Source organism: Fringilla coelebs, assembly GCF_963513975.1.
Source record: "Fringilla coelebs genome assembly, chromosome: Z".
NCBI lineage: Eukaryota > Metazoa > Chordata > Aves > Passeriformes > Fringillidae > Fringilla > Fringilla coelebs.
In genome coordinates this window covers 27,202,640-27,223,474 of record NC_140031.1, presented here as the reverse complement: position 1 = coordinate 27,223,474, position 20,835 = coordinate 27,202,640, and the positions used below count along the sequence as shown (strand labels likewise).

General features: G+C 36.3%; 1 protein-coding gene across 6 annotated transcripts in view; it reads right to left on the bottom strand.

Annotated features, from left to right (window-relative positions):
- SMARCA2 (SWI/SNF related BAF chromatin remodeling complex subunit ATPase 2) overlaps nt 1-20,835 on the bottom strand; it is a 117,508-nt gene that overhangs the window by 58,231 nt on the left and 38,442 nt on the right. For all 6 annotated transcript variants that reach the window (XM_084225802.1, XM_084225806.1, XM_084225805.1 and 3 more), the window contains 14 exons: nt 20,366-20,492; nt 18,997-19,170; nt 18,599-18,772; nt 14,061-14,235; nt 10,396-10,445; nt 8,831-8,961; nt 8,582-8,642; nt 7,078-7,178; nt 6,643-6,790; nt 4,846-5,009; nt 3,159-3,225; nt 2,484-2,594; nt 701-943; nt 289-402 (listed from right to left, as the gene is read on the bottom strand). In XM_084225802.1, coding sequence (XP_084081928.1) covers nt 289-402; nt 701-943; nt 2,484-2,594; nt 3,159-3,225; nt 4,846-5,009; nt 6,643-6,790; nt 7,078-7,178; nt 8,582-8,642; nt 8,831-8,961; nt 10,396-10,445; nt 14,061-14,235; nt 18,599-18,772; nt 18,997-19,170; nt 20,366-20,492 — 1,840 coding nt within the window. The remainder of the gene's footprint in view (nt 1-288; nt 403-700; nt 944-2,483; nt 2,595-3,158; nt 3,226-4,845; nt 5,010-6,642; nt 6,791-7,077; nt 7,179-8,581; nt 8,643-8,830; nt 8,962-10,395; nt 10,446-14,060; nt 14,236-18,598; nt 18,773-18,996; nt 19,171-20,365; nt 20,493-20,835) is intronic.

The following is a 20,835-nucleotide window of genomic DNA, read 5'->3' as shown; positions in this document are numbered from 1 at the left end:
CGACAGAATTTTATCCTCAGTGTATGGCTGGCTCATAAATTGAAACCAGACTCTCATGAATAGAAGCTGTATATCTTACACTGGTTACAACAAACACATTTAAAGTTGGAGAGGAATCCTGAGAATGCAAACACTTCAGGTACTCAGGCTTCCTCAGCTTTCTCTGAAGAGGTATAAACAAACAAACACTAAAGAAGTCCTCTTCTCTAAAATAAGTCTCAAAAAGGGACATTACTTAATGCTTAGAATGAATATTAAACCCCTTCCAAAACTCCTCTCATTGCAAACCTTTTCTGGCAGTTGAGACTCAACCTCCTTCTTCAGTCTTCTCAGCAAGAAGGGCCGAAGTACTTTATGCAGACGACGGATGATCAGAATTGTTTCTTCCTCATTTAAGTCCACCTAGAGAAGTTTATAAAAGTCACTACAAGACACCTCAAATATATTAGTTAACATCTTCTCTCACATGGAATGTTAAGAATGTGCAATGATTATTTCCACCTTACAACCAAACTGACTCTGAGTCAAAAAATACACTTTAAACATAAAAATTTTGGTGTTTTAAAAAGGGGGTCTTTTAGTTAGGTTAAATCCCTGAGTACCAGCACAAGTTCAAATACTAATCCTTCTGAGTAAGCTCTTTTTTGTTTTTATCAATGTGGTTTATTTTTGATCTTTTAAAAAAACACTGCCACAGTACCCTTTCTCCAGTCATGGCAAATGGAGCATTGAACCACTGCTCAAAGGTGCTGCAGCTCTTGAAAATGGTTGGAAGAAGGAAATTGAGGAGAGCCCAAAGTTCAGGCAATTTGTTCTGCAAAGGAGTCCCAGTCAGCAGGATTCGCCGAGGGGCCACATAGTGAGTATTCAAGACCTGAGTCAGCTTGCAGTGATGGTTCTTCATTCGATGGCCCTCATCTACTATCATGTACTTCCACCGAATCTGAAACAGAAAGAAGAGAAGTTGGCAAAGTTAGAACAGGCCAGACTTTGTCAAGGTCCTTCCAATAAGTATAAAACAAAAATACTTAAAGCCTGAGACATCAATCAGTCTCAACCTTGAGGAATGCCAAATCAAGCATTATGCAACTATCAGTGTCCTTGCTAGCAACACACAGAGAGACACACACTAGGTACACTCAATCTGATGGCGAATTCTGACTGCAATTGAAACAGCTAACAGCATATTTCTTCAACTTTTGGGAAAGAGATTAGAATGACTGGTTCAAGGCCAAAATATGGTTCACAGTGGAAGAAAGAAACCACATAAACTGCAAATAAGTCTGTCTGTAAAAAGAACTTTGACAGGAGACAAAAGCCTTTTCAGATAAAGGTAAGTATGCTCATAAACAACAGCACCCTGAACTTTATTTTTTCTCAGCCAATCCTATGTTTTACTTGAAAAGAAGGCAGCATAATTAAAAACATCTCAGTTAGGGCATTTTCAATTAAAATTTCTATTTCTTAATATGAAATCTTAAATGCAGTCACAGCAGATACTGAAAGCTGTCGTTCAAGCTCTCTGTTATCACCCGTACTACAACATGGACAGTCACACTGACCATATGACTAGGAAGGCCTCAGCTTATACTTTTCCATGTGCTACCTAATTCCATTTCCCAGGACAGGATGAGTGGCATAGTGCTGTCCTTCTATCTTTCAGAAAGAGTGGCAAAAAATAAAGGAAAAAGAACATTATGCAGTCTCAAGCTGTCTTCAAGCATTCAGAATGATACTAAGAAAATGCACTGCCTTTGTGTTAGAGAGGACAAGCAAGTGATATGCAGTAAATATGCAGTATGTAACACATGAAAATGAAGAGAAAATTAACAACAAAACTACAGGAGGACCAATATGGTTTCTCTGTATAGTAAAATACCTCTGCTTTGTGTGCACATGAAATAGCTTTACAGTATAGTAGTTTTTAAAAATTCATTATATTTGAATGTGTAGAGAAACCTGTAGGGAAACAGTGAGCCCCTAAGAAGTGCAACGTGTAGACTCTCTAGTCTGGACACCAAATTCATGATATAGGTAACTAGTCATGTGGGGAAAAGTGACTGCATAGCTGGAAGGGCCCTAATAGGAATGAGTTTCAGGACAGAAATAACAGAAAAAGTAAAAAGTCTCTGATGAGGATTAGGCTGACTATTATGCAGAGGTGAGAAATGAGAAAAGTCATGTTCTTCCAAGGACAGGCAGGTATACAGTACTGACAGAACTGCATAAAGGAATTAGTCCCCTGGACACATTTGGGAAAATCCTAGTGTTTACAGAAGGGATAGCTGTGACTGAGAAGTTCAATCATAAACTGAGAAACAGAAATGTAAATGAAAGGGATAACTTTTATTTAAGGACAGAACAACCGGGAACTTCCCCATAAAACAACCGAGAACTTCCCCATAAAACAAAAATTTGTTTTGTGATATGCACCTCTTGAAGGTGTCTAGGTCTTGCTGTACAGAGATAATAGTTAAAATTACCTTAGCAAGGATATGTTTGTCCTTTATTATGTACTCGTAAGTAGTTAAAAGAACATTAAATTTTCCACTTCGAAGCTGAGGAACAAGTGAGCGGCGCATTGCAGGTGTACCCTAAAAGGGAGATACATGTGAGTTGTCATTCTTTACTTTGATGAAAAAATTAATTTTTTTTATGAATTAGCAGATGATAAGCAGCCAGATGAACATGCAAGCCTACCATATTGTGAATAATACATTGACAAAATTCCAGACCTTCTCAGAATGCATTCTCTAAACCTCTGCTAGATTGTAAAGCCACTGATGGGGCTCATGGAAATATAAAGCCAAGTGGACTGGTCTCCCTACAAACTGCTTGGCTCTATCACTACAGGAGCCACACAAGAAAGTTTTTAGCTAGGAATAAAATGTTAGGCAGTCACCATTTGTAAGTCTCAGCAGAAGCCTTGCAAATGTGATAATTTAACAATTTTGTTCTGCGTTTTGTACAATGATTTACAGTTGTTTTACTTCTATAGTCTTTCACAGTTTATTATAGTCTTAGTATGGCTAACACACTGATCAGTACATGACAAAACCTGATGAGCAGACAGTTGAAAAGCTTCGCAGAGACAGAGGCAAAACTGTCTCTAGTTCTCATTCCTTCAATTCTACAGTCATATAAAAAACAAATCAAACCTTGTAAGATATCTTCACCACTGAAGGAGCCCATTTGTCAAATTCATAGGTCCAATTGGATAAAGTCCTAGAGAAATTACAGAGAAAAAGTAACATGTTTCATCATCTGCAGATCAAACTTTTTAAGTGTTTCCAAGTGGTTGCCAGCTTTTCAACACATTTTATGTAATCAACCCACATATATAACAACATATTTTAAAAATGCACTTTATATACTACAATAAAATATAAGCATCTCAGAGGGAAGTAACCAGAAAAAAAATGTTTGAAACACTCACGCAGCTTATATTCCAGGCCCTTTCTGAAACCAGTAGAAGTAGTGTTTTACATTCACCTTTATACTTTGGAACATAGTAACAATAGGAACGGTGTCTCTGGACAAAAAGTAGATTTGCAAGTTCCTCTATATAAGATATATCATCCAAAAATGGACACTATAACTTTTCAAATACAGCCCAATGAAACTGATAATAGACTTTATCCGTGCTCTACTCAAGCAGAAATACTCATAGCGCCACCAGCCACCATTATGAGGACCCATTCTTGCATTCTGTTTCTGCTGTTTGATCCCAACAAAAAAGTTGCTATACTGAAACTAATTGCTATCATGAGACAACAGCAAAAAAAAACCTTGAGGTTTTTCAGCTGCTTGCTTTTTTTTTGCCTTTCTTCATGGACCAATGATGGCAGCAATATACTAGCAATGTAGAAAGGCAGAGAAGGTCAACTTTTAAAATGTAGAAAAGAAAGAATTTTCAGATCCTCTGACTTTTTGAAAAAAACACTGGAATACATAAAAGAAATCAGATTTTTTTCTGTGCCCACATAAAGATTGACATTAATAACACTCCCACTGTTTTTGTTTTATAGATCTTCTCCCAAGTGTTTCTTTTCAAACTAAGCTTATCATTTGTATTTATACAATTAAGCACACCTTAGTTAATCAGTAACTACTGCAGCACAGACAGAAGACAGGACACCTCAAAAGAAATCAAAGATGACGACAAATCAAATTTATCCTAATTCTAGAACAAATTTGCATGCTCAGCACAATTGGTGGACAAATTAGCTAATGAAATTACCAGGGAACCTCTCAACATCAATCAAGTCAATTACACATAAAAATAAGATAACAACTCCTCAACACTCTATAAGATTTCTACAATGACTGACTTCAAATCACTAAAATCCACACCTGACCTTTGGAGAAAAGAAAATGCATTAAAAGACATTTACAAAACAAGCAGCATTTTGGAAAGATAAGGAAAAGTAAAACAGGTGGTAGCACAATAAACAGTCATAATCTGCACACCTGATAAAAGTGTGTATATAAATCAAGGCTACATCCAGGTATCCAGGGCTACCTATACAGTACTTAAAAGATCAACCTCATTAAAGCATGCTTGCATGGTATCAGATGAGGCACCAGCTGCTTAAAGAATTAAGCAAGAGATTTTTATTATCAGAGTTAAAAGCTGAAAGGTGAAGTGATTGCATGTAATAGGAAAGAAAAAAACATCCCCCTCTTTTGGCTTAAGAGTGAATTACAATAAATTCAATACAGTGTCTCAAAATTAATAGAATCAAGTGTTTTACCAGCTTTCTGGTTTTGCCAGCATGTTGTGCTCCAAATAAACCAATCTGCAATGCTTAGGACAATAATGCCAGAATGAGACCTGTTACTTACGATAAGGGAACAATGATGAGATAGGGGCCATTGAGTCTTTTGTGCTCCATCAGGTAAGTGATGAGAGCAATAGTTTGTATTGTCTTTCCTAGTCCCATTTCATCTGCTAAAATTCCATTCAGATTGTTATTATAGAGAGAAACCATCCACTCCAGTCCCTGGAGCTGAAATGAAGAGTAAGAGTTTCAGTTATTTAAAACCCACAAAAATAATTAATAATAAATCAGCAGCATGGAACTAATGTTCTGATGTCCCTGTCTACTTACAAGTTGGATTTCCTTTAGTAATCCTATATGCATGGAGACCCCTGTCCATCTTTACATGGAAAACACATTCTGTTTAAAACACTCTGTAAGATGAAGTCAGATTTCATGTAGAAAGCTTTTACTACTGCAGACAAAGCAACAGAGGCACTCATAGCAAGGCTGATAAACACCACAGCAGGTTGAAACTGCTCCTCAGTTTCAAAACTCTCAAATGCTAAAACCTTCTGTGTGTATTTCATGACATTTGCCTGTGTCAATTAAAATCTTTCAAAACCAAACTCATCAAAACCGCACAAAACATGAAGTCTCACACTTGCCAACTGTATCACTGGTATGCTAAAGATCTTGTAGCACGGGCCCACTTAGTATTTGCTGTCCAAAACTCCACATCAGAGTAGGCCACCTTTGTCCCAGTATGCCTGGTGTATAAAATTCCAGAGCTGGAAGGAAGCCGGAGTTCTGTAGCTTAGCAATGCCTACATAACAGAATTTCATACTCCAAGGAATACTGCTAGAAAGTACTATTCCCTTCTCAGACAGATTTTCACATGTGTGTATCACATTACTGATGGATGTGTGAAGTTTCTGCTCTTCATATCCAGAGTTTTGGTGTGTCCAATGCATGGAGAGAGCAGGACATTAGGTGGCCTGAGAAAGTTCAAAGGGAAAACTCTACAATACACTCTTGAAGTAATTGTCTGTTCTTCCTGCAAGACAGTATCCAAAATAATGTTGCCAATTTACTGGCCTTACATACATGTGGACTGATTCATATTTACTATTAAGTCATCAAGATCTGACTGGAATCCATAGTCACACTGTATGTCTCACCTACAAAGTTGCTTCAGAATTGAGGAAAGCTCTTTTGTCTACATCATTATTCTTTATGTGGAAAAAAAAATAAATATATATATACACAATGTTCTGACTAGAGATAAGATGCAGGTTGTTGGAATTCACTAGAAAGTTGTGTGATAGCAGAAGTGTAGAAAATATGCATCAAGAACATTTTCAATCACATGTGAATTCTAGCTTATAGCAAAATACCAAAGGTCTTGGTTATTAAATCCAGTGCAAGACTGTGAAGAACATGTGACACCAACCTCCATAGTACAATATTTTTCTTATTTACAAATTGTATCTATCACTGCCCCAAAATATTAGGTCTTTAATTTAAAATAAAATTTTAAGCTTGTATATATTGGAAGAGGAAAATACTGTTAATCCACCACAAATTAAAACAGTAAGAAATGAAATTACAAGTCAATGAGAAGGATACCAAAATCAAAATATTATTCACCTACAATGAAGAAAAGGTAGAGGTACCTGTAAAAAGTTTGTATTATTCAAGGAGTATGTATGTCACATTATCTGTGACAGGTATCACTGCTTTGTTCCTACTTCCAAATTCTAACCTACTAGAGCCTTTGTATTTTTTAACAAATTTTCAGTTTGCTGTTTGAAAGTTCACGCTGAAATGTTTGGCATAATTCAAAGTTTTAGGTATTTTATGGTTTTAATGATTTCTCACCTGATAATGTTTTAATGTGCCATTAATAAGAAGGGAAGACTGCTTTTCCACCCTTTCGGTAATAGCATGAGCAACAGTGTAGTAGGACTGAGACCCTCTAGCACTATATTGCATGCTATATTCATCATCCACATCTTGTTTGGCTGTCCTGGAAAGCAGAAAAAGAACTCAAGTGAATTCCTACAAACAAGTATTTTTTGACAATGTCTTACATGTCTAAAGAAACCGTTCAAGTCCTCAGTTGTGAGTGAGGTGAGTACCTCAAAGGGTGCAAGATTATGAAGAGTATACAATTAAATCATCATGTTCCTTCTCCTGCAGATATTTATACCAGAGAAGTAAAGCAATTCATTGTAATCTAGAGAAAGCTACTCTTGTGAAACGCCACTGTTAGAAATCACAGTTCCTAATAAACAGTACTTAAGGAAAACTCACTCAATGATTTGCTTTGCATCTTTCTCAGAAACTTCCTCACTGTTAGGATCCAGGAGTATCTTCTCATCTGTTTCTAATTTGCTTGATTCTTCTTCCTCATCCTGCAGAAATACAGAAAAAGAACAGAAGTGCTGGGAAGTGTAATGTGTACTTCAGTCATACTTTCAAATGGCACTCTCATACTGGTAGTTTTCATTGGTCAGTGTCTTATGACTGACATCTGAATCATAAGGTTCAATTTAAACCTATTCTGCAATAAAATTGCACTGCAGCATAACAAAGTGAATAATTTTTGACATACGTTAACCAGCAGGAAGTCATAATACTTTGAAATAAAAATTATTTTCCCTGTAATGATCTTCCTTTCCAAAGGCTTTCTCTGACTACGATATCCATGGAGAGTATTCCAACACCATGTGTATTTTCATGTTGTATTCTAGAAGTCTGATAAATTAACAAGGCCTAAAATACTGCCACATATTACTGATTTAGGCCTCTAGTTTCTTAATTTTTTTAAACCAGTTGTTTTTACTCTTTTTGAAATAACTCATCTTTTGCCTACAGTTGCAGCAGATAGCAAACAACTTAAAATCTCACTGAGATTCTAAAATCTGACAGATATCAGGGCCCTTCTCTCCTACCTGAATAGTAACAGACGTGTAGAATTACATTACCAGAAATTACTCCTACAAAGACACACCATAACATCATACAGTCCAGTCAGTTTCAGTGGTTGTTTGGTCTAGTAATGTAAAGACTGCTAAACTTAGGAGATCTGAGTACTAAATCTAGTTCTGCTACCAGGCTGTTGATTGAACATGGTCCTTCCCTATTCCTCATTTCTGTTCTCCTTTAGAAAGTACTGATCTGAAAATGCTATGCAATTGTCACTATTCATTATTCATAGTATGTAATAGGATGACCCTGCAAGGCTGGGATCTTTATGTGGGTTAATTATAAGATTCTTTTTAGAAATTTTGTAGTAACAGTATTTAAATCACCATCCAAATACTGAATGAAATAAGCCTGCCCTGAAAAGTCTGAATATAAATCCCTCACATAATCTCTAACATTTTAATAAACATAACATATAAGTAGTAACCATGATATTTTATTGCCTATAAAACCTTCAATGCATAAATTTTGAAGATGTTAATTTCATTCAGCACAAAGCCACAATGCAGGATTTTCTGGGATGTCTTTTAAAAAAGGAACCTGCTAAATTCTCTAGTTCATTACCATTCATAAAAAGAGTAAAATATTTACTCTCCCTAACCACAATTACCAGTTAGGCCTTTACAGAATATATAAATAACAAATGCTAGAAATCAAGAATTACAGAATCAATTAATTTTCCTGTTCATAATAGTCTTAAAGCACCTGCTTTAAGCACATCTGCTATCACCTCCCCTCTCTTCATTATAAAGAAGGGGAAAATGGAATATGAAATAAGCACTTTTTTTTTTACTGTATTGTTACAGTATTTCTTTTTAAAGATACATACCTCCTCCTCATATTCAGAGCCACTTTCATCTTCACTGTCTGATCTGGGAGCAACTTCATAGCTGTACAAAAATGACAGAAAGATTGTGAATTACAGTTAAAAGGGGAAGTTAATAGGTTCAATACATCTCCTACTCAGCATACATATAACAAACTAAAGCAAGAACAGAATTGGTAGACAAGAAAGTATAACATGAAAAACATCAATGCAAACAGAAAAAACATTCTACTTTGTATACTAACTACTTACCCAGGATTCATTTCCAGCCAAGCATCTAGCTGACTTGCTTTGGGTGCTTCTGGTCCAAGAAGAACTTTGCCTGTTTCTGTGTGAGTCACTTTGACTGGAAGGTCACTCATCTGACTGCTCTCATCTATGGGCTAAAAATTCAAGTGACATTTTACACTATAAGGCAACTGAACGTTATACTTTTCTTACATAATAAAAAGAACTAATAGCACTATCAAAATTCCAATTCTGAACAACCAGTGAAGTTTTGTTAATAGATTCCACACTTTCACACTAGACAAACACTGAGTCACAGTATTTCTGTGTGTAACATATTCTATGTGACACCCACAAATGTATCCCAAGTAAATGAAATAGAACAACATGGAAAAGAACATGCTATTGGTTTTTGTGAATCAAGACACAAGTTACATATTCTTATAGGCCTTTAATCCTGTTGTTTATACCAATAGACATCTGTAACAAAAAACATACAGTGACTTCACAGCTTTTTTTTTTTTTTTGAGAAACAAGAATCAAACAATTCAATTAACTTTCTAAGTAAAGGCCTGTTTTAAAGATTCACTGTCCTAACTTCTTCAACTAAGCTGATGAAGCACCTGCAAGAACAAAATCTCTTACTTAACTGTGTTGTAACAAAACTAGAAGAATACAATCACTCTTTATGTTATTTCTTTGCCCTGTTTAATCACAGATTTTTTTACTTCAAAAACTTTTTGCCTTCTAATACTGTTTCTACCCAAGAATATTTTCCAAATAGATACATATGAGCAAGAAAAACTAATTCTGAATAGTTGTAAATAGCGACTGACAAAAGTGCAAAACACAGCCAGTTTCCATTAATACTGAAGTTACAGGAATTTTAAGTGCATTTTCCTTGTGCAAATATGAATATAATAAAGTATTTTGCTATAACTCTAACTATACCAGAAGAATTATCACTTTCAAGTATAAAAAGAGAGCACAAGTAAAACAAATACAATTCTGAAGTCTTTATATAAAAATGAAGCAGAATAGAAAAACTGCACTAACAGAAGAGCTCTGAATGAGGCAGCTTATGCTCTGCTACTGAATGAACAATATTATCTGAAAAATGACACAGAAAAATTACTAATTTCCATTTGCTTCTGAGGAGGAAAGAATTTTCAGATGTCTTAATCCATCATAATACTGGACTCAGTCTTGTGACTGAAAGACAATTACATGCAATGTCAACCATGTATTTTTTATAAAGATGAGAAAACAGACTATATCGTGTTCATGAGCTCAAACTAGAAAGTAAGCTGTCTATATACAGACTGCAAGAAAAATATTTATTGTAAGCACGTTACAAAACTGAGAGGCAGGTTTCAATACAGTTTTCATTTTTGTCTTTGATTTAGCATAAATGTTAACCTACGTAATTATTATTTCTGTTTATAAAAACAGCTCCTAGAACAGTCGTCATCATAACTCTTTTCGAAGTTATAGCCATGACACATAATCCAGAATAATCCCTATAAAGTTGCTCTTTTTTAAAAACCAAAAACTAACAAGAAGAAAAAAAAACTTGTAAAAATTCATACCTCTCCATCAGGACCAAGACCAGATGCCATTCCTTCTGCATTTTCTTCAGCTTTCTACAACAAATGAAGAAGTCATAAATACTATGATCAGATTAAAAGTATAGAAAGTATACTTTGTATGATATGAACATTTTGGATCATGAATATATTTCACTTATTTCTGAACAGCCGGGGATTCAAGTTATTGAAGGTATGGATGGATATAGAGAGAGATAGGCCCCAAGCAATAAACATACAAAAATCATTTACTAACATTAAGGAGGGTACCTACTGACTTCAGTCAATTATATAAATCTGCATGTAAGAAGTGGCTGGCCTACTCAATTTCCAGCTCAGACCTAAAGCTCAGTTGCTTATAGGCTATTCTAATGCAAATAAAATAGTGAACTATTTTCACATTATTTACTATTAATTTCCTCTAAACTGCTTTACTCTCCATTTTAAAGGTGTCAGCAGGCATCACAGATTGTACATTCATGCAAGGCACTTTTATCTTGGGTAAATATTTTGGATTTTTTTTTGGTCTTGCAACCAACTAGTAGGAGTACTTTTGGAGTTTTTTGTACTATATTCTAATCATGTGTAGACCTTACTCAAATTAGAAACAAAAGAAACCCAGGAGTTCTTCACTGGAGAAAGTTAGGTTTTTTTCTCTCCGGGCACCAACCTGAGAAATGTGCAGTATCTTCTTCAAGGCTTACCCTCATTTACCTTACTTAAAAACATCAGCAATGTATGAGGAAAAAAGAAAGACATATAGTTTGCTTCTACATTCAAACTTTCGTAAACAATTTTGAGCAAGAAAGGACATTTTAGAGCGTCTCCTTATGTCACACTGCTGAATTTGTAGTACTACAGCGAAACAATTCGGATACTAATGTTAAGAGAATAGAAAAACGACAAGAAGTGATCTCTTAAATTGTGTTTTAGAGATAAAAAACTTCCAAGTATTATTAAAGCATGTGATCAAATATAGACCATCAAGTTATTCCTTTTTTTGTTTAAGAAGTATACTTGAGGAAGAGCTGCACTGCTCAATATTGATATGATCCATAATATCTGCTTCAGATCATACTTCAGCCTTTTTCTTTGCCACTAAAATCCATTATCTAAAGCATGTACTTGAAATGAACATGCAGCAGCTGATACTCAGTAAGAACAACAATACAAGCTTTAAGGCTGCTATATCTGCACTTCTGTGCAGCAGGTATGATTGCTGACAAAGAAAGGAACTGTACCAGAAGTGAAGATTTTAAATAAACACAAGGGCAGGATAAGTTATGTATCTACTCTTGGCTGACCACTCTATGTTGACTGAAGACACTTTTTATCTGGATGAACCAGGGCTAGTATCCATTCTAGATAACGTAGATATCCATCTAGAGAACGTTGTCTAATCCATAAAGATTGTTATAGGTTAGCTATAGGCAATGGAAAAGAACCTTACAACTCAAATCACAGACAAGCAGTAAGCATCAGCACTGTTCACTGTGCAAAAATCATAACCTGCTGTGAGAACATTTATAACCTACAGTTAAAAGTTTCGGAAATCAGAACAACATATTACAAAGAAAATAAATGTAAATAACGCAGACGTCTTGCACTTTTATTTTGGACCATGCAAACAGATCTTTAATGTTGACAACTTAACCCTTGAATTGGGGAAATCTCAGTATTAAAAAGCAGGAAGGCATGTTTTGTTAATTTTCTGCACAATGACAGGAAAAACTACTAACACTAAAGCAAAAAGCTGCACAGCAAGTTGAACTAGCCTAGAAGATGAAAATCTCATATGGAATATTTTTTCTATGCATGACAACAGTAGGAAGCTAGAGACAGAAAACACAAATAGAAGAATATGAAAGAACAAACAGAGAAAAGCTATCATGAAGATTACAGAAACTGCATCCCAGAGAAAGAATGGACTAATCTCAAATTTTATTCTACTAAGAATATAAAGTTCACTTGGATATTCTATATTGAGCCTGGCAAAGATTATTTCTTCATCATCTACTTCTTCACTGCCATTTCTAGGAGAAAATCCTAAGAATTCTCTTTTCTTATTTTTCTGTAAGTACAAAACTACAGAAACTACAGCTATTAGTAGATTAAACTTTATTATGAATTACAAAATATAAAAGCCTAAGAACTGAAAGTGTATGACTGGCAAAAAAGACACAGTGCCCACTAATTGCAATGTGTTCCACAGTCATGGAAAGACAAATTAATAGAATTTTCAATTAAAATAAAGGGTAATATTTGTGTGAACTCCTATTTCCTGCACTGATGAGCAAAAGATTCCTGGAAAGAAGTTAATTACAAACAAAAATATGCAGATGACCAAGACAGAACAAACGTTTTTTTTTCCTTTTTTGCTAATCTTTCCTTAGGTTTTTGGGGTGGGATATATATAAACACTGAATATTTACAGGACATATTTCCTTTCAACTTCAGGAACAAAAAATTATGTCTTTACTGACAAGGCCAGAAAACAACACTGTTTCTAATACATACTTAGACTAACCTGACATAGAAAGAGAAACTTATCCCCTATGTGGAAGTATTTATTTACATTATTAGAGTGATGCAGTTACTCCACTTGCTGTCTCAATAATGATTATCTCCACTGTGCATTTTATACCTTAAATCAGGCTGTTCTCACTGGTAATACAGGCCAAGAACCCCATATACATTACATCTTCATTCTGTAAACAGGTTATTGTTCCTATGTTAAGAACATACTCTGAGGAACAGAGTTGTTTTTTTTTTTTTTGAGAGCAGGGAAAAACATGTACTGGTTTTTAGGTCATTAATGTCCAAGATCAGTATTTTTTCTATGCTGGTTGTTTTTAGCATATTATTTCCAGTACTGTTAGTAAACACTGTAAACATAATGCTTGTATTTGTAGCAGTAATTAGCAGCAAACCAGGCACGGAACTGGATTATAAAAATCCTCACATATTCTGCAAGAGATGAAATGTACTCTGAGGTCGTAAAAAATAAAAAATAATTTCCTAATTACTATTTCACACATGGAATTATTTTTTAAAAAATTGCACTGTTCAGTTTCAACAACTTTTTCTTGCAGGGTAAAATATTTCATATGAGAAAAGTAAAATCTTGGAAAGTTTAAATTAAAGGTTAAAAATGTACAATGAGCAATAGTACTGGCAAAATAGCCAATTACTATAATAAACCTAGCCAAGTTTCTTAGCCATTTTCAGTGGTACTAACAAAATGGACTGCACCAAGTATATAAAATGGAGGCCTAAAATACCTGTCCTGGATGAGACAGCCACACAACCTAGACTCTTGCCATTTCTCCCCAGAATGTATTTTTGATACACTGCATTCCTTTTGGGTACATTAATCCTAACATCTGTCCCAATTTTACCTTTAAAAAGTTTATGAGCAAATTAGTGTCATGAGGAGACCAGCAGCTAAGAATTATACAATTCTGCCTCTTATCACCTTCTTCTGAGTTAATAAAAACATATATATATATCAATAGAGAGAGAGATGAGTTCCCTCAGCATTAAGAATTTGGTAGTGTAGATTATTTTAGACACCCTGATACATGTATGACAATTGGGCATCACAATATTTATCGAAATTTAAATTGGATTTGAAGGAGAAATGGCTTAAAAATATCAGCTGTAACTACTTGCCTTCTTTCTTCTCCTTCGCTTCTTCTTCTCTTTGGCTGCTTGTGCCTGTTTATGCTCCCATACCAAGTTAGTCAAGTTAGCCACATACTCATCTGTCTGCTGCAACAGGTAGGCCAAGCGTCTGTCTTTCTTTTGATCAATCAGCTTACGGTAGCCTTCTTCATCTTCGGCCTAGTGACACAAGAGAGATGTTAGTCATGACAGAAATGATGGTGAATGCACACTGTCCAACTCCTATGTCAATAACAAAGTGTTATCTTAGGTCACTATGATGTGTACAGAGGGGCAGCTACATGGGTTAAGAGCTCGTTGGATGATCCAGCCCAGAGAGTCATATATTTGTATAAATATGTCACAGCATCATAGGGGTTGGCAGGGACCTTAAAGATCATCTAGTTCAAATTCCCCTGCCACGGGCAGGGATACCTTCCACTAGACCCCACTGCCCAAAACAACATCCAACCTGGCCTTTAACACTTCTAGGCATGGGGCATCCACAGCTTTTCAAAGCAATCTGTTCTAGTGTCTCACCACTCTCAGAGGAAAGTATCTCTTTCTAATACCTACTCTAACCATACTTTCATAGAACCACAGAATCGTTATTAAGATTGGAAGACCCCAAAGATATCAAGTTCAACCATCAACTTGACACTGCCAGGTCTCCCAGTAAACCATGTCATCAAGCATATCAAGCATCCACATGCTTCCTAGACGATCTGTTTCAATGCTTGACAACCCTTTCAGTGGAGCACTTCCTTCTATGTAAAATCCAGTCAAAACCTTCCCTGGCACAACTTGAGACTGTTTCTGCTTGTCCTACTGCTTGTTACCTGGGAATATGAAACAATTCCCACCTTGCTACAATCCTCTTTCAGACGGCTGAATAGAGCAATGAGGGCCCCCTGAGCCTCCTTTTCTCCAGGCTAAACAACTTCAGGTCCCCCAGCTGCTCCTCATGGGTCTTGTGCTCCAGACCCTTCCTCATCTCCACTGTCCTCCTCTGGACATGCTCCAGCAGCTCAGTATCCTTCTCCGAGTGGGGTCACAAAACTCAGTAGAGGATTTGAGGTGTGGCCTCACCAGTGCTGAGTACAGAGGGACAGTCCCTGCCCTGCTCCTGCTATTGCTGGTACAGGCCAAAATGCCACTGGCCTTCTTGGCCACCTGGGCACACGCCGGCTCATGTTCAGCTGCTGTCAACCAACACTCCCACATCCTTTTCTGCTCTGCAGCTTTCCAGACACTCTACCCCAGCCTGTAGCAGGGCTGTTGTGACTCAACAGGGCAGGGCACTTTGCCTTTTTCCAATGGCACTTTGCCTTATCACTGGCCTCGGCTTTTGACGTAGTCCATGATATGGTCGGCTTTCTGGTCTGCAAGTGCAAATTGCTGGGTCCTGCTCACCTTGTCATCCCCCAATACACCCAAAATCCCTCACTGCAAGGTGTCAGAGGTCATACTTTATATGAAGACAGTATGAAGAGCTTTACCACAGGAGTCCCTGCATCATGTTGTGTTTAACATGACTACCAGTGACACAGAGGAAGGGATGGAGGGCACTTCAGTCAAGTTTGCAGAGGACATGAAACCACAGGATATCTGTCAGTACGCTCAAGGGCTGGGCTGCGTTTCAGAAGAACCTGAATGGGCAGGGAAGCTGTGCCATTTCTGATGTTAGAACTTAAAAAAGCCTTGAGCAACCTGTTTTGAACCCCATGTTAACACTTCTGGAGGGTGGTTCAACTAGAGAGCTGCCTGACAGGCTGAGTGACTCTGAGAAAGATATTCCACGATTCTACACATTTCCTACTCTCATGGACTAAGAACTAGAAAAATCTGCAGTAGTTATGACTGGCAATGGAGGAAAAAACAATCAATGCTACATTAGGCAGACTGAATGTCTGGAAACAGAGATGGGTAAGTCTTCTACAGAGATGACTTTTCGAAGACATGAAGTACAGGCAGTTAGTTCACCAAGGGGAGGAACACAGGAGCTGGACATAAAATTGCATTTAGTCCTTTTTCCAAAATGAATACAGACACCTTTTCTTCTAGATGCCATGCGAACTTTTTTTTTTGGTTGTTTGTACCACTGTTTGTACTTTTTTTTGTTTGTTTGTTTGTTTGTTTGTACCACTGTTGTACTCTGATTTTATTTCATCTCTGACAGAGTTCACTATCAGAAACAGAACTCCCCGGATAAACCCTATCTGAGTCATCCTGGCAACTTCTGCATCCTGTCGTACTGTGTGTGTTGGACATACAACAAATATTATTTTCATGTGCTGTGACAATATAATGCAGAATGTCAGAAAAATATAAAAAAGCAGCAGAGGTGCTTGTCTCAATTTTGGCTGAAACAACAAATTAAGGAAGTGTACACTGCCATATAAAAACCAAACACGAGCAAGAAATACTTTAAAGATGATTTAAAATACAGCACTCTGGGAGATCTCCTGCTTTTCTAGAGACACCAGAATGGCATACAGTGCCATTCTGGTGTCTCTATACAGCGCCATAGCTATAATGTTCAAACTGAGCATGCAAAACTGCTTCCAAAATTCCACTATTATGTGCAACCCATCAAAATTACAATGGTCAAACCCCAAGTTTTCAGGAAAAAAAAAATTATCATTATGATTGTTGTTGTTGTTTTTATTGCTTCTAATGCTGCTGCATAAACAGTCTGTGTAATCTAGGCAAGGTACTTCTTGTATATATTTAAGCTCGTCGTGACAGAATCTTTTAAGCTTGTCTGTGACAGCATCACACCAACACCCAGTTTTGCATGATACATATACAGTACTGCTAATGAGCGGTGACACAATCACAATTTCTAATCATAGTAAATGAAGGGAAATTTGTGGAATGAATTCAGCATTCCTCAAAAGATAAGCAAGAAGTTTTCGACAGAGCGCATTTTCATAGACCATGAAAAGCATATGAGAGGAGATGAAGTTTTAAAAAAACCCACTTGTACATATCTGTGAATTCCAAATTCCCTACAACTGGATAAGAACTAAATAGGCAAAGTAACTCCATTAACAAAACACACAGATTGGTTTTGCAGAAGGATTTAACTGAGCAGTAGGTGCAAAACCCTAAACTGAAAATGCCTATGAAATTCTGTATGTATGGTAAAAGCTTAACCAGTCTTGGTGAGGTTTTAGGAGAAAGCATTGATCATCTGGAAGTACTGGTATCCTGTTCCATTTCTGGACATTCAAATCTACTTCATTCTTTTCAGCAGCGCACATCTTCATTACTTATCACACTGCATGTTCAATTTTACATAAGATGAACCTCAAAATACACAGAAGTACTTCCCAAATGTCAATATTGCTTGCATTTAAAATCAGATCTTTTTTTTTGCTAATAATTAACACTTTTACAAGCTACGTTAGATAAACTGCTGCTGATGACCTCCAATTATAAAAAAGCTCTATAATACTTGATTACTAAGTAATTTTAAGAAATTCTCTAGGGCCTACACATTTGTTATTCTCTTATGCAAGTTCTTAATTTACACAAGCTTTCATTTCCAAGTTTCTATCATTGTTATATTTAATTTTTTATGCATTCTATTTTGTGATTTTTAAAATTAAACTGTTCATATTCATTCACAATATTCATGGAAGGACTAGATTCTGGACAGGAACTAGCATTTATTTTGCACCTCTATTAGATACTTACTGCTTTTTGACAGAAAGTAAGCTTGTCAATTTCCTTTCATTCTGTATTAGTGAAACATTAAGACAGAGCTAACCAATGTCTTGAAGAATTTTTTTCTACCTAAAGTCACTGACATACTTGTACATATGCACTGATCTTTTAATGCTTTGAATTCCAGAATTATTTTAACTCCTGAAATCTAGGCAGCCTTCCAACTGGTTCCACGGCATTCTGAAGAGACATGATTATAAATAAACCCATTTTAATCTGTTCTTAGAATGAGGGTACGGGAAAGGAAAAAATGAAATGGCGAGGAGTATGATTTGAAGCATTAAATGGGTAGAACTGACTGCTATTCATTCTGAAAATACATGTGTTACTATTATTGATTAGGTACTTTCATGTGCGGAATCAACTGTATGTAAAAATTGTGGAGTAACGCATGAAAAAAGTAATCATCTGTAATCTTCCAAAATATAAACATGGAAATAAACATAAGTTCATTATTTGTAAAATGGACCAACAGCCCTGCAATTATACAGAAGTGTTAATATATGAAGTTAATAAGATTAAGTTGCTGCTTTTCAGAAGTGGCTGTGCTAAATTTTCATGCTAGTAAAAAACACCAAGATATTTCTATACAAAAACCTTAAAAAAGAAGTAGCCATAGGTTAAATTCAATGGTCTCAAACTACCATTAACAGAAACATACATAAAAAAATGTAGTAGTTTTGGATTTATACTTTTTTCATTACTGAGTACTTCACAAAGAAAACACATGGGAGTGGCTGAGATAATATATAAGCATTTTAAAAGGATACAGTACTTTAACTAAACCATCTTCCCTTCCTCTACTTCTTACCATTAGTCTCCTCATTCTTTCTTTCTCAATTCTCTCAGTTTCTTTTTTCTGCTCACGTTCAGTGTTGGCATGCCAAGTTGCCACAGCTTTAGAAAGTTTCTGAATTTTCCCAGCGACTGACCGGTGGTACTCTTTAAAATCTTTAGCATGCTGCAATATGCTATTCAGGTATTCCTAGAAAGAAAATCAAGTTAGTGCAGGCACTCTGACCTAGCAAGGATTTGAAATCAGGAACGTAGGAGTTCTGATCTCACAATCTTTCAATTACTTATCACAGCACTTGGAGTTTTTTAATCAGAAAAACTCCAAAGGTAAATAAAATATGTAAAAGAGAACATCTGCACAGCAAAGCAAGGTGCATTTCTGTCATGGGGAAAACACCTAGTAAGTTAAAATACCTGATGCTTCTGCCTACGCTTCCTCTCCTGTTCTATCTTCTGCTGTTTTTCAAGCTTTTCTGTCATACGAGCCTCTCTTAAAGTCTGCCGTTTGCTTCGTTTGTAGGCTTTGGAGTTCAGTGCTGTCTCCAGTGTTGTGTCACGACGCATACAGGCTACTACCTCTTGTCTTAACTACCAGTGGAGGGAGGAAAAGACAAACAAAAAAAATTAGGTCTTAATAAAGCAACTTTAAACACTGTTCTGGCAGAGTAGAAAGGTAAACAGTTCAAAATATAGCAGTCTCCTCTTCACTTTTCATTCTAGTTCTATTATAAAGAAAAGATACAGCATTGATACAGTTGCAACAGCTACATCTGTTACCCTAAACAAAAAATTTTAACCTTCAGAATGGTCAAAAAGCATTAATTACTTTTAATCATAATTTCTTCCCTCTTTACAAGATGCTGGTAAGAACCGTCCTGCCGCAGTAAAAGGGGCCAGCCAAGATGTTACACCATCAAAATAAAACACAAATGAACCACATACATAACACATTTTCTAGCGCTGGACCTGAACATAACTGACAATTTGTTTCACTGCCAGCTGCACCGAAGACAGGTGGGAGAGGTAAGCCTTAAGAACTTGGAACAGTATTGCCATAGGCACAGCAGTAGAGCAGGGAGAGCCTACTGCTTTTCATCTGACCTCTGGCAAAACTTCATTACAAAGGAGTGCCAAGGGTAGAAAGGAAGGGAGACTTGGACACCATGGCACAACTCCTGCCAAGGCTTTTGTCAGGAAGTATTTTGCTTGACCTGCCAAATCACATCTTTGTTCTTCCAAACTAGCTGTAAAAGCCAATGGCAAGAGGCCCATAACAGTCTGGCAGTTTGATTCCTTTTCTGAAAGTAATTTGCTGATACAGGCACTCAACATTCAACTTATATGATCCTGTTATGTTTCATTTTCAAAGTCTGTAGCATAGTGGAAATACCAAAAACAAATCACAGAGAAATACCAAACAAAACACCAACACACAACTTTTAATAAAACAAGAGTATTGGTGGAAATACTAAGTACATCCAGAAAGAGGTATTTGTTGAGAAAGTCTGAAAATCAGCTTGCAGTCTGTCCAGAACTTATTTTGTCTTTGTACCAATGTCATATTCATTTCGAAAGACACAGTTCTATGGTCACATTCTACACTGGAAGATAAAGCAAGGAACAAAAGTAATCCCTGCACATTTTTATAACCAAAACAAAATAGAATCTAACATTTCTGTGACTTGCTTGTTGGTTATATCAGCTCTCATGCACGATCTGCTTACATTTTGAACAGGTTGGCCTGTGACTGCTATGAAAATTCTCCTCAAGTAAATGGCATTACCTGGCGTTGGAAATTCAGTAACCGAAGTGCCTTCAACTCCACTGTAGCTTTGGTCCGCAGATCAGGGGGTAGAGAACCAGGCAAGTTCTCCAGTTCCTGGATTCTGTGAGCAATTCGAGCCTGAAGTCTACAAAACCAGAAAACTGGGTAAGACACCACAAGAAATCTATAAGGCATTATTAAAATTATATAGTAAAAATAGTCACTTTAACTCAGGCATTTACTTGTCTCTTACTGTTTTTTTCTGAGCTAACAGGCTTTTGCAGAGATGACACTGGGTATCTTTTTCCACTTTGAAAATAAATTGTTAAGTGTTCAAAATGTCCATTGGCTTTTCTTTTCAACTAGAATAAGATATGCGAAAATAAACTTGGGAATTCTATTTTACACATACTATTCAGGATTCTGCTTTCAAGCTTCTTTAATGGGTATTATTTTATGCAGTGTAGTCAGTGATGACATAGACCATA